We start from the raw sequence: 13,301 nt of genomic DNA on the forward strand, positions 1-13,301 counted from the left end.
TCTTGTTCCCAAAAACCAAATTGGTACTTCGGGGGCGGCATTTGGGGGACATAAATGAGATAAAAAAAGCTACGACGGGGCAGCTGAGAAACCTACAACCAGAGGACTTTCAAGGAGCCTTCTCACAGTGGAAACGGCGTTGGCACAAGTGCATTATGTCACAGGGGGAGTACTTTGAAGGGGATAAAATTGATTTACCTGAATAATTGTAAAATAAAAATTTTAAAAAACTTTTATACGTACTTTCCGGACAAACCTCGTACACTAGCCTACTATGAATTGAGAAAAAGGACGACTGATGGTGTATCTTTCGTCCTCTTTTTACTAATTGTATTAGAGAGAAGGCAACCATATGATTTACAGTTTTTGTTACCGCATACCATCAGGCGAAACATACACTTGTTTACTGAAAAACCAGATACAAATCTGATATTTTTATTGTATATACACTTATCCTTCAAAACGTTTATATGGTACAAAACGAAAGGGAATATTTGGAAAAAATACAAAAAGGGATACGCGGGTTTTTTAGTATGCCTGTGTACAGTCATAAACAGAAGTAAAATAATAGTCAATTTAAAAATCTAATTTCATTACATTTACACTTTTATTCAAAAAAACATGTATAATAAAAGATTGTGTTCTGAAAAAAAGAACGTACTTCAGTTGTAGCAAAATCAGTTATTTTTATTTCAAGAATAAACTAATGAATTGATATGGGACCAATCCGTAAGTATATAATTTCAGATAAAAAAATAATTTCTCAAATCGGCGTATAACTCACGGAGTTGTGAGGTAACAAACAAAAAAATAAATACAACCGAATCGAGAACTCCCTTATTTTTGAAGCCGATTAAAAAGAATGATCAATATCGGTCCAGAATTTGCGACGTAATTGCGCAACATGCGCACGAAAAATACAAACAAATCGTGTATCTCTTCCGTCTGGAAGCCATGTAAAAATTGAGAATCCACTTTAGTTGGCGACTGTACTATAAATGGCCGAGCTCATACGAAGCAATGGGCTGTAAGAGTTCGGAGCGCCCGGGCGCCCCTTTGCATTTCAGTAGCGACCCCATCCTCCCCCGCTCCGTGTTGACGCAAGATTGTTTGAGCTGCCCCGAGGTGATCCGTAAGGGGAGATAGGGTATAAATGTATATTACACGCCGGTTATATGATCTAATTTAAAATATATAATATAATGATGTAATACTTGAGTTCCATCTAGAATTTACTGAAAAAATATCGAATTATAAAGTCGTACTATATTTTATGTGTTATTTAAATATTTTTCATAAAATTATTAAAATATTGTTTATCCATTTATTGCTAGCTTTTTGCCCGCTACTTTGTATGCCTGAATTTCAGAAGAAAGCCGAAGTAAAGGACCTCTTCTACATGGTGTATTAACATGAAACAATAAAATTTTAAAAGTTGTGAAAAACGCATCCAATTTGCTACACGAGTTTCAACGTAATGCCGGAATGAACATACAGACAGACAGATACAAAATTTCTAAAAAAAAATATTGGTTTGGCTTCTATTCACTCCACTTATATTATTTTTTCTTAAATATCTCTCATGTACAAAAAATATTTAGTTACAATTTTATTATTTATTATTATTACATTAGATAAAACAAGATATTTTTTTTTGTTTCTTATATTATTATTATTATTTAAATTTAAATCTATATTATATAAATAATAATATCCATATATCCCGAATCTTCCTTGTAATCAGTGAATTAAATCAATGTATTATAATCTTTGAATTTCATGTAGAATATTGAACCTAAATCGGATGTTAAATAGAAAATACGTTTATATTTTTCCCGGAAAATCCAATACATGAGAAAGGAGATAAAATAAGTCAACATTGTGTTTATAAAGTAATTTAAAACTTCCACGTACTAATTAATTTTGAAGATCTCGTATTTGTAACTTGGTCGAGTATCGAATTTCGACTTCATTCGAATGAAGTAAACACTTTACGCTATTACGCTATAGACATTAAACTGTTAATAATAAATTTATATTACAATAGGATCTCGATTATCCGAATCGAATAAAACCGGGGTTATTCCGAATAATCGAAAATCCGGATAATCGATTTCAAAGCCCAAACAAACAATATGTAATTAAATTTTATTATTATTATTTTATTATTTAAGAACTTTATTACATACGTCATTTAGACAATACATTGTAAAATAATTACGATCTATAAAGATAATGGATTACATAATACCTGTTTACGTAATTAATACATAATACCATTTCTAAATCGGTAATTAGAGCCGTGTAGAATAAGTCCGGATAATCGAATATGTAGATAAACGATGTTCGGATAATCGAGATTCTACTGTACTCTATTGACTGCAATGTTACCTCGTGTGCTAAGTACTTTTTGATGATGAAAATATAATTGTAACTTCACTTGCACTATCGGTATACCCTGGCGAGGTACCAGTGAGTGATGATAGGTGATGATGAAGACAGGTCAATTAGCTCAGCATGTTGAATTCACCTGGAATTAACCATAATTGTTTCTAGGAGAAACTGCGTAGAGAGTACTAGTAGTAGGTGGCGGGGGGGGGGGGGGAGAGGGGGGATTGTCAGTAATGTAATGTAGATTAGACTCTCTTTTCCGCGCTTAGTATCTCATTTGGGCCGTTGTGCGTAAGGGCTATTATTGCTAGTAATATACCCTGTCAGGTCGACCTCCATGTGGTCCCCCCTGGAAACCATCGTGCTGAATTCTAGATACATTCACCACGATGGGTTAACAGACCTACCTTTTCATTCTCACTTATCATACGTCACTGGTGCCTCGCTAATGTATACCGTTAGCGCAGGCGGGGTTACCATTCCATTATTATCCATTAAAAAAAACTACCTCCTCATTAATAACAATCCTTCTCTGTATACCATGTAACCCCATTCCCCTCTAGTACCGTCTCGATTCAGTGGCTGTTATTTTGCGTAATCGACGAACCCTTCCCTCGTTTGAGAAGGGAGTGGTTTGTTTAAAACTAAACAATATGACTGCATTACTTGTAAGTAGCCTCGTGACAGTGGCGCTCTCTGTACTCCAGATTTTCTAAGTCTTAGTTCGTATATTAGCCATATCACTATCGTTAGGCCTTAATCCATATGGCCATACCGGTTGGCTGAGAGAGAATGCCTGTAGCATTAAATCGACTTTTGTACACCACATTTTATTTATTTATTTTTATTTTTTGCATACAATAAAAATTGTATACTGCTACTGTATTCTTATATTTTTCGAATGTTTTCGAATATGTTAAAAATCTTTTATCCAATAAGTTTTGAATAACAGATTTTTACCATATTCGTTATTGAACCGTTATATATATATATATATATATATATATATATATACATATACATTTATCTTGAAACGTCGAGTTTTAGAATTCCTTAGAATCCGATTGTTGTATAATACTAGGCATTGCCCGTGACTTCGCCCGTACAAACCTGTTATTTTATGTTTTTGGTGGGACTTTAAAGGAAATCTCTCTTCGTGCTTAATTATGTTACTTATATGTTAAATTGTATGCTTTTAAATTTATCGATTTAAACAGTTCGTTGTCCATTTAGCAATTATTGTTCGAGTTTTATGAAGTAGATTTAAAATTTTAATCGCATGGATAGTTAATTTAAAATCTCGATTTGAACTCGATTCGCTCACGAATCGCAATAACACTGAAACGATTTGACTCGAAATAAATTTAACTTGTACTATTAAAATAAATCAGAAACTCATTAACAAGTAAATCGGATATTTCAAAGTTTTAGATTAACCGCTCACTGCAATTTAAATGGCCTATTTTGCTAGGGCTGGCGTACGTATAAAAAAAAATATTAGTCGGCGTTTTTTTTTTTAACTTTATTATATATTATATTTATACTTTTATGAAGTAGTTCATACAAGCAATATCTACTATTAATAAATTTTTTTTATACAACTTAGAATGGCAAACAAGCTGACGGCCCACCTGATGGAAAGTGGTAACTGTCGCCTATAGACGACGCCGTTACCAGAGTAACAGAGATAAAAACAGTACAGCCCACATTAAAAACTACATACTTAATTTTAATATTGTCAATATATTATAATATTTTCACCAGAGGGAGATATTGTACAAAAGTCGTTTGCTTGGGTACTTCTATCCCATTCGTGTTTCTACCGTGAAGCAGTTGTGTTTGCATGGTTGTGTTTCGGTTTGAAGGGTGGTATATGGCAGTGAATTTACAGGGTACAGAGGAATAACACCTGAGTCCTCAGGAATGGCAACGCATGGGGGGTATCATGGGCGAAACAGTATACTCTGTTATGTCCATAGTACTGCTCATGTTTACAGACGACGGCTACCATTTTCCATCAGGTGGGCCGTCAGCTTGTTTGCCATTCTAAGTTGCATAAAAAAATATAAGTAAACTAAAGATTATTAATTTCAAATAATGTTATATATATTTTTTTAAATAACATACGCTACTATATTATTTAATATTGGAAGAGCGACAACCCTGTTCCCTAATTTTATTCCCCAAAAAGTTTCTGAGCGAGCTTTCCTAAGAACGGCACTATTTGTCAAATTTATTGGTTCAATAAGTAGTGGTAGCGAGGCCGTAATGTAGGACATATGGCGTCAATCTGTAAGGGTACTTTCTTACTGGGAGAAAAATTGCCTTAAACATGGATTATAGCTTGACTTAAACATGTATTTATGGTAAAAAACCGAAAAGAGTCTTATGTTTCCAGTCAAACTGTTTATAATTACTCCTCTCCATCAAAAGGTTACCTGGAAGAGATCGCTCTTAGAGATAAGATATCATTGTTTTCTCAGTGTAATATTTTCTTTTAATTGTTTATATTTATAATGAATTTACTATTGTAATCTTATGGAGATTCACCGGAGGGAAACTTTGTACAAAAGTCGATTGCTTGGGTACCTCTGTCCCATTTGTGTTTCAACCGTGAAGCAGTTGTGTTTGCATGACTGTGTTTCGGTTTGAAGTTTTGTTATTAACTTATTGTTGTTACTGTATGTTTTAGTGCAATAAAGAATATATGATTTAATGGATTTTATATCTTAAAGATCGTATCATAGTAATTGATTGATTGTTGGCCGTGTGGTCCCGGCATAGAATGGGCCACACCTTTCTTTCCTGTGGGTGACATAAGAGGAGACTAAGGAACTTAATAGTCGAGGGATGGGCGGCAGCGGTCCTTATATCGTCAAAGTATAACTGCAGCTGCTTCACGGTAGTAACACGAATGGGACAGAGGTACCCAAGCAATCGACTTTTGTACAAAGTCTCCCTCTGGTGAAGATTTAGTGATAAGGCAAATATCCCTTTCAAAATTGAATGTAACGTACATCCAAACAGTGACGGTAGGAAATAATAAATGCTTATAGTTGAATGAGCGCGCTGATTTACCTGCACCCTCTTAATGCAACTTGAGCTCCAAGAGCCCTAATAAAACCACCCCACACAAGGATTCGAAAGGGTGTTCACGACGCGTTCTCGAAATAATTACAGGTACACAGAGATGTGTAATCGTCCCTCAAGGAGACACCCTGTAGATAATAGCTATACAGTATGAGTGTGTATATGAGTTGTAGGCTTTTGTCTCGTTATAAACGTGGGTAGTATCAGAAGTATTATTATTCCGTTCAGCATAAGTACATGCATATATACATATTTGCAGAAGAGGACGGAGTACTTGAGTACATCATTTCAGCCATTATCCGTCCACTGCTGGCCATAAACTTCCCCCATAGACTGCCATAAAGAACGGTCCTGAGCCACCTGCATCCACTGACTCCCTGCAACGCATTTCAGGTCGTCACTCCATTTAGTGGGGGGTCGTCATACACTACGTTTCCCCGTACAGGGTCGCCACTCAAGAACCTTTCTTCTCCATCAGTTGTCGGTTCTTCGAGCTACGTGACCAGCCCATTGCCACTTCAGCTTGCTTATTCTTTGGACTATGTCGGTTATTTTGGTTCTTTTGCGGATATCCTCGTTTCGGATTCTATCACGCAAAGAGACTCCAAGCATAGGCCTCTCCATAACCCGCTGAATAAGTTGAAGCTTTTATTTTGAATCATCGTCATCATACCATCCTTTAACTGTCCACTGCTGAACATAAGCCTCCCCCTTGGGGGTTTTGCCAGTAGTTGCCACGCTTGGCATGCGGCTTGGTAGACGGATTGGGAACCGCAGTTAGGCTTTAGATGTTTTAACAGGAACGCTGGCGCCCGTCCCTCATGCTCCCTTAATCGGCTCTTACGACATCCACGGGTTTAGAAGGGGTAGCCTATTCTATGCTGGAACTACACGGCTATCTAAATATAGTTGAATATATACATACTTGATATGTCTTCATATGGTAACGGTAAGAATACCAGGTGTCGTAAATTCTTTTTATCTTCTTGGTAACTCATACCTCTTAAATGCGATTTGAAGTATTTAACTACGAAACTCAGGTTTTTTTTTTGGTGGATGAAAATGGTATGGTAACCCCGCCTGCGCTAATGGGATACGTTGGCGGAGCACCAGTGAAGGGTGATAGATGAGAATGAAAACAGGCCAGTTAGCCCATCATGATGAATTCATCAGGAATCCTATGAGTAAATAAATAGATTTAAAAACTTTTTTTTCATGCAACTTGGAAAGTGGAAATCGTGACCTATATAGACATGAGTAGTACCATGCACATAACAGAGTATACTGTTTCACCAATGATACTCCCCATGCGTTACCATTCCTGAGGACTCAGGTGTTATTCCTCTGTACCCAGTAAATTCACGCCATATCCCACCCTTCAAACCGAAACACAGCCATGCAAACACAACTGCTTTATGGTTGAAACATGAATGGGTCAGAGGTGCCCAAGCAAACGACTTTTGTACAGTCTCTCTCTGGTACTTAGAAACGTTTAAATTTAGAACACGGAACCATGTGTATATTACTAAATCTTATTCTGAAATAAGCATTACGCTTTGCAAATAAAAACTCGATAAATTTAATATAATTTCAATTTTATATTACATCGGTCTCTTTTATAGCGCTAAATCTACTTGGTAAAGTACTGCGGCCCCCAATTGTCTATAATCCCACTATAGCAGAGACTAGCAGGCGTCTAGACAACGCCAGCAGACGGCAAGTCTACCTGAAATGGAATATACTGATATATGTGGTACGTGCCCCAGGGTACAAATTCAGAGATTGTACGTAATGGGCCGCGCTAGGGGATCGTGCGGTGGTACTGTGTTATGGCTGCAACGACTTATCAGATAGTATCCTTAAATAAATAAATAAATAAATAAATAAATAGTATATTTATATATGGCCACTTATCATGTATGTGTGTGTGTTTATGTGTGTGTGTGTATATGTATGTGTGTGTGTGTATGTATGTATGTGTATATATTATATTTATATGAAATTTTACGTTCAAATGTTTTAATATTGTTTTAATAGTTATCATTGTTGGCTTAAAAAAAAAAACTGCATATCATTCATGTGTTAACACGTTTTAGGGTCAATCAATCTTGTCCGGTGTCTTGTGTATCTATAATTGGCTACGTACATTTTTTATTGTTACCTGTTGTGTTTTCCAAATAAAATAAAATAATATAAAAATAAAAACACTCAATATGTATTATTCGAATATTGATTTTAAAAGAAATATGTTACTCGTTCTGAAATCATAGAAAACAAATGTTCCGAACACAACGGTACCACGCATAGGCATTTCTCTATTTCATTTATATATACAGATGGGCAAAGCACCGGGTTTAAACCCGGTGCTTTGGTAAAAACCCAATAAACACCCATAAACTCCCATAATCACCCAAAAAAATAGGTTTTTACGTATTTTTTTGAAAATATGTAAGTAATACCAATAAATTATTTTTATAAATTGTATTGATCAATTCTACAATATTAAATAAAACGTTAACTAATAATATTTCAGGAAATTTTAAAAATCTATATATAATAAAATGAAAGTAATTAATTTTCAGTGTTTTCATGTTGCAGTTGATCAACATGTTGGCCTTTTGCTTCCCGTAGATACTTTAAAATTTCTTCATAACACCTCGTTCGCACACATGGCCGTATATATTTAAATTCTTGAGCCACTAACAGTCCGAAATACTCATTTCTTTTATCCTCTTCTCCATAAATTAAGCATTTAGAACAGTTTGTTTCTTCTTTCAGTAAATTTTCTTTTACTTTATCCTCGTTTTTTTTCTTTGTTGCGACGACGCTGGGTAAATCATCTGGACACTGGGTCTCACTATCGCCAAATATATTTGGAGATCGGCTTTGGCTACGGCTTGGCAGACATTTTTTTCTTTCTACAATTTTAAATTAAATTTATTAGAATAAATGCTTCGAACACACGCGATCTAAGTACCTTTTGTGTTTATTATACCTTACCTACCTAGGTATAAAAAGAGTACTTACGTAGATTTTCTTTTATTAACTGTTTTATACGAAGATCTTGATCTCTCAAATTAGCATCCATTTTACTTCCAGTGATTATCAACTAAATTAATAATCCACAAAGTATTAAATAACGTTTTTATGAAATATTTAGCACAAAAACAATACCCTTTAAATATCGATCGTCAGTAACTGTGGCTGACTTACCTATATTCTAGCAAGCAGGACTGCCAGATGTGAAGGGGAAATCCCCAATAAATTGTTGCATGTGACTGATGATGTGAGCATGTTCGTTTCATAATAAAAATGTTGCCAGGTAACCAAAAAGTCGTATGTTTTTATGCGAATTACGATCATAATCTTTACGATCGTACATTAAAAAATAGACAAATAATAGTATGAGTACGATTTAAATCGTATATCTGTCAACCCTGCTAGCAAGACAGCGACAAAATCACGTTGCATAACAATGTAGCCCAAGCTTATATCTTATGAAATATACGGAAGAGATACGGACTTAGAAAAAACAGAAATGTTGTTCTTTGTGGAAGTCATTGATGAAATTCTATGTATTTTAGCCCGCAAACTTTCTTCAAACAAAAACAGCGCCATCTAGTATCGAGTTCTGTAATTATCTCTTTGTTTATGGATTTGAAGTAAGACCGCCACGCATGCAATACATTATGACTGGGGATTCCCCTATTCGTCGACGCTGAATATGAGGCGACGACAATCACTGTCAAACGTGTTCACTATTACTCTGACTCTGGTAACGTGACTTCCTGGTAACGTGTTAGGTAGGAAAAGCAGTAAAAAAGTGCATATTAAGGGAGCAGATTTGAAATAATATTTATACTTAACAAGAAATAATTAAAGGTAAGTGGATTTTTGAATGATACAATTATATCATGATCACTTAACAATTTTAACTTAAAATTAGATGTATTATTACAAGCTTTTATTTAGCTTGCGTTATGTAAATAAAAGTATGTAGGTATGTTCGTATGTTGATGCAATTATCCTCAATCCTCAACCGACTGGGATAAAATTTTCCATACACGTTTATTTTGGATGATAGTGCATAGTTAGCTGAGAGTCGTCATTGGATAATAATGGTGGATAGCCTAAGATGTGTACTAGATATTTATTTTTAACATAATATGCGTAAGTACCTAATCGAATTAAAGAAGTTGCTGAGAAAAATACAGAACAATACGATAATAAACTAGCGTCTGCGTTTAATCCTCCGAGGAGATGTAATTTTACAAAGGTTTTTTGTATTTATTTTATTATTTTTTTAATAAATTTATTGTAAATAACAAGAAATAATCATTGTAAAAAAATAGGCACTCTATTGTTGAATTTTCGTCAGACCAACTAATCATCGTTCATTTTTTTAGGTTCAATGGGGAGACCTAAAGATTTACGCATATGGGAGCACTACCGTACTTTACCAAACAAGTCTGTTTCTTGCAAGCTTTGTAATAAGGTCTACAAATTCAGTAATGCTGCCAAAATGCTTCAACATCTTATCACTTGTCCAAAATCTCCAGAAACATTAAAAGACTCTATGAAACTTATAAAAGATAGCTCGTCCAAAACCAAAATGTCTGGACTGTCAGATATAGAGACAAATTATTCTTTTATAAGCCCCTCGTCGTCTGCTAACACTACAATAAATGCTGAGTTTCAAGACACCGATGATCATATAAAAACAGAATTAGCGAGAGCTATATTTGTAACAGGGACGCCATTATCGATGGTGCAACATCCTTTATGGATACAATTTTTCGAAAAATTGCAACCAAAATTTAAAATACCTTCACGTAAAGCTTTAGCGACAAAATACTTAGATAAAATATATAGAGAAATGCGTTTTGAGTTAAATGAGGAACTAAATGCTTGTAGTTACTTACACCTTCAGTGCGATGGCTGGTCTAATTTAAGAAATGAAGGAATAATAAACTTTCTTATATCAAAACCTCAACCTGCATACGTTAAAAGTTTGAATACAGAAAGTAATCCTCACACTAGTGAATACCTTAGCCAAGAAGTTGAAAAAGTAATGAAAGTGTATGGAGCAAATAAGTTTCTTGTACTTATTGGCGATAACGCTAGAAATATACAAAAGGCATTCGAATTAACAAAACTCAAATATCCACATGTTGTTCCTCTCGGTTGCTGTGCACATATCCTTAACTTGTTGTGCCAAGATATTGTAAAGATACAAGAAGTAACTGTGTTTATTATGCAAGCCATAAATATAATAAAAACTGTTAAAAGGAGTCAACGATTAAGTTCCTTGTTGATAAAATCAAGGCAGGGTGAAGATTCTACACAAACACTAAAATTGCCTTGTGCTACAAGATGGGAAGTCATGTTATTTCGTTAAAAAGTTTGAAAGCAAATAAGATAGCTTTGCAAATATTAACAGTTAGAGAAGATGTGGTAATTTCAAGAGATATTAAAGATTTAATTCTAAGTGATGATTTCTGGACGAAGACAGGGGAATGTATAAGTATTTTGGAACCAGTCACTGAAAGCATATTTTACTTAGAGAGCGACCAGAATCGTTTGCATCGCACATACATTACATTTAGAGATGTACAAGCTAAGATACGTTTTGCATTAAATGAGATTTCGACATTGAGCGAAGAAAGCAAACAGCAGATTCTAACATCAGTATCTTCAAGATGCAATATGGCAATGAGGCCAATACATTTTGCAGCATATATTCTAGACCCCAGGACTCTAGGAGTCGAACTTACTCAAGAGGAAGAACTTAAGGGTATGGAGTTTATCTACAATTTAAGCCAACACTTAAGTTTGTCAAATGTAATGGCAGATTTGGCGTGTTATAAAGCTAAAGAAAACTTTTGGGCCAGAGGATTTGTATGGAGCTCATTAGATAGCATTGAGCCCCTAATATGGTGGAAAGGTATTTGTGGTTCCACTGAGTTAAGCAAAGTAGCGATTCGTATTCTATCAGCTCCCTGTACTTCGGCAGCCACTGAGCGTTCCTTTAGTATCCAAGGCTACATACATAATAACAAAAGAAATCGACTTACAACTGAAAGAACTGAAAAAATTTCATTCATTTGTTATAACTGGAATCTTAAACATAAAGCTGAATGCGAGGACATTCAGTTTAATGAAGAAAATACCTTAGAAGCTTTCATTGAGCAAGTAAATGAACATAACAGTTTAGACGAAATAGAGCCTATCGAACCTATACAATTCATCGCTTGTAATAACTCTGAATCTGACAGTGATTGACTGTAGTTTTACATTTTACTTTCATCTCTTTCTTAATAAACTCAAAATCAAATTAAAAGTTTTTTATTCTGTAGGCTGCATAATAATATTGTCTATGTCCAGTATAGTGGACGTCTTGCGGCTGAGATGACGATGATGAAGTACAAAATCATAAACACCCAAAAATTTGGGTGTTTATGGGGTTTAAACCCAATAAACCCAAAACACCCGGTTTTTACCCACCAGACTTTAAACCCACCCAGGTGGATTGCCCATCTCTATTTATATATCACACTAACTGACTCTATGTATATATTGGCTTATTTAAGAATTTATTAAATATTGATTATCTAATATTGAAATGACGAATACAATCAAAATTTATATATATATATATATTAGTTTGACTATGTATGTATATATATAAATAAATAAAATCTTATTCACTTTTTTATTAAAGTGAATAAGTTTTCATTATTATATAAAAATTATTCAATTATTACTTAAATAAATAGAAGCAAGGTAAAGAGGCAATAATGGGCGACCTTGTCGTTAAATAGTTTAACTTTTCCAGGCAACCGTAGAATCAAGAGGAATGAATAGAATTGTGTCTGGTCAAAGCGTAGCGGAAATTTAATAAGACTAAAAAAAGGAGAAAAAAGGGGTCAAAATAAATATGCTGAATTTTTTTCTGCAATCAATATTTATAGTTACTTGGTATATTAATATCGGAGCAGTATCTATGTCTAATTCAGAAAAACTACGCGCACGAAGTCGCGAGCAAAAGTTAGTGTTTATCAAAACTTATACAAACAAAGATACAAAATTATTCAAATATTTATAGTTACCGGGTACCGAGGAATAACATTGAATCCTCGGGAATGGCAACGCATGGGGGGTATCATCGGCGAAACAGTATACTCTGTTATGTCTATGATACTGCTCATGTCTATAGGCGACGGTTACCACTTTTTATCAGGTGGGCCGTCACCTTGTTTGCCATTCTAAGTTACATAAATTTTTTTTTCAACCTTACACTATTTTGGTGTGAAAGCCTTTAATAGCAAATGAACTATCGGCTAGTGACTTTCCCTGGCGTCGTGTCCACAAGGTGAACAAAACGTTCGTTGTCTAGACTTGGACTCAGTCTAGACTCCATCAGCTGGCGCCAAGTTCTGTCTTAATAATAACTTAATGTATGTAGATATAAATATCTCTAACGGCTCACAGCTTTATATAGATTTCTTTTGTCACAGACGTTAGGGGTCCGATTTCAAACCGAAAGTCCGAAAAATTTGTTATTCTTCTCCATTCAAAGGTTGTCCGGAAAATATCGTGTTTTAGCGATAAGACCGCCCATTGTTGCCTCTTCGATATTTCTTTAGCTAATTCTATGCCGGGACCATATGGTATGCATAATTGATTTTATTTGACGTACCGCTTATAATTTCTCGTGCATCCTGTATAAACTATATTAAGTATAAAATAATTATCAAAATCGATTCAGCGATAGAACTGTGTAACATAGCCACAAAAATAGAGACGAACTAAAAAGTTCC

At 34.7% G+C, this 13,301-nt stretch overlaps 3 protein-coding genes across 6 annotated transcripts in view; 2 read left to right on the forward strand and 1 right to left on the reverse strand.

The window, feature by feature from the left end:
- Window positions 1–13,301, forward strand: part of LOC113516252 (stress-activated protein kinase JNK) — a 169,882-nt gene that overhangs the window by 56,084 nt on the left and 100,497 nt on the right. The gene's annotated exons all lie outside the window — the stretch shown is intronic.
- Window positions 8,053–8,642, reverse strand: LOC128200771 (uncharacterized). The gene is made up of 2 exons (XM_052895250.1): window positions 8,509–8,642; window positions 8,053–8,399 (listed from the first exon to the last, which is right to left on the reverse strand). The coding sequence occupies exons 1-2, from the start codon at window positions 8,567–8,569 to the stop codon at window positions 8,053–8,055; spliced, it is 408 nt and encodes a 135-aa protein (XP_052751210.1). The 5' UTR covers window positions 8,570–8,642.
- Window positions 8,767–12,084, forward strand: LOC128200770 (uncharacterized). Its single transcript, XM_052895245.1, has 2 exons — window positions 8,767–9,363; window positions 9,888–12,084. Exon 2 carries the CDS (start codon window positions 9,893–9,895, stop codon window positions 10,877–10,879), a length of 987 nt encoding a protein of 328 aa, XP_052751205.1. The 5' UTR covers window positions 8,767–9,363; window positions 9,888–9,892; the 3' UTR covers window positions 10,880–12,084.

Source organism: Galleria mellonella, unplaced genomic scaffold (genome assembly GCF_026898425.1).
Source record: "Galleria mellonella isolate WM207_F2 unplaced genomic scaffold, CSIRO_AGI_GalMel_v1 utg266, whole genome shotgun sequence".
In the NCBI taxonomy this organism is placed as follows: domain Eukaryota; kingdom Metazoa; phylum Arthropoda; class Insecta; order Lepidoptera; family Pyralidae; genus Galleria; species Galleria mellonella.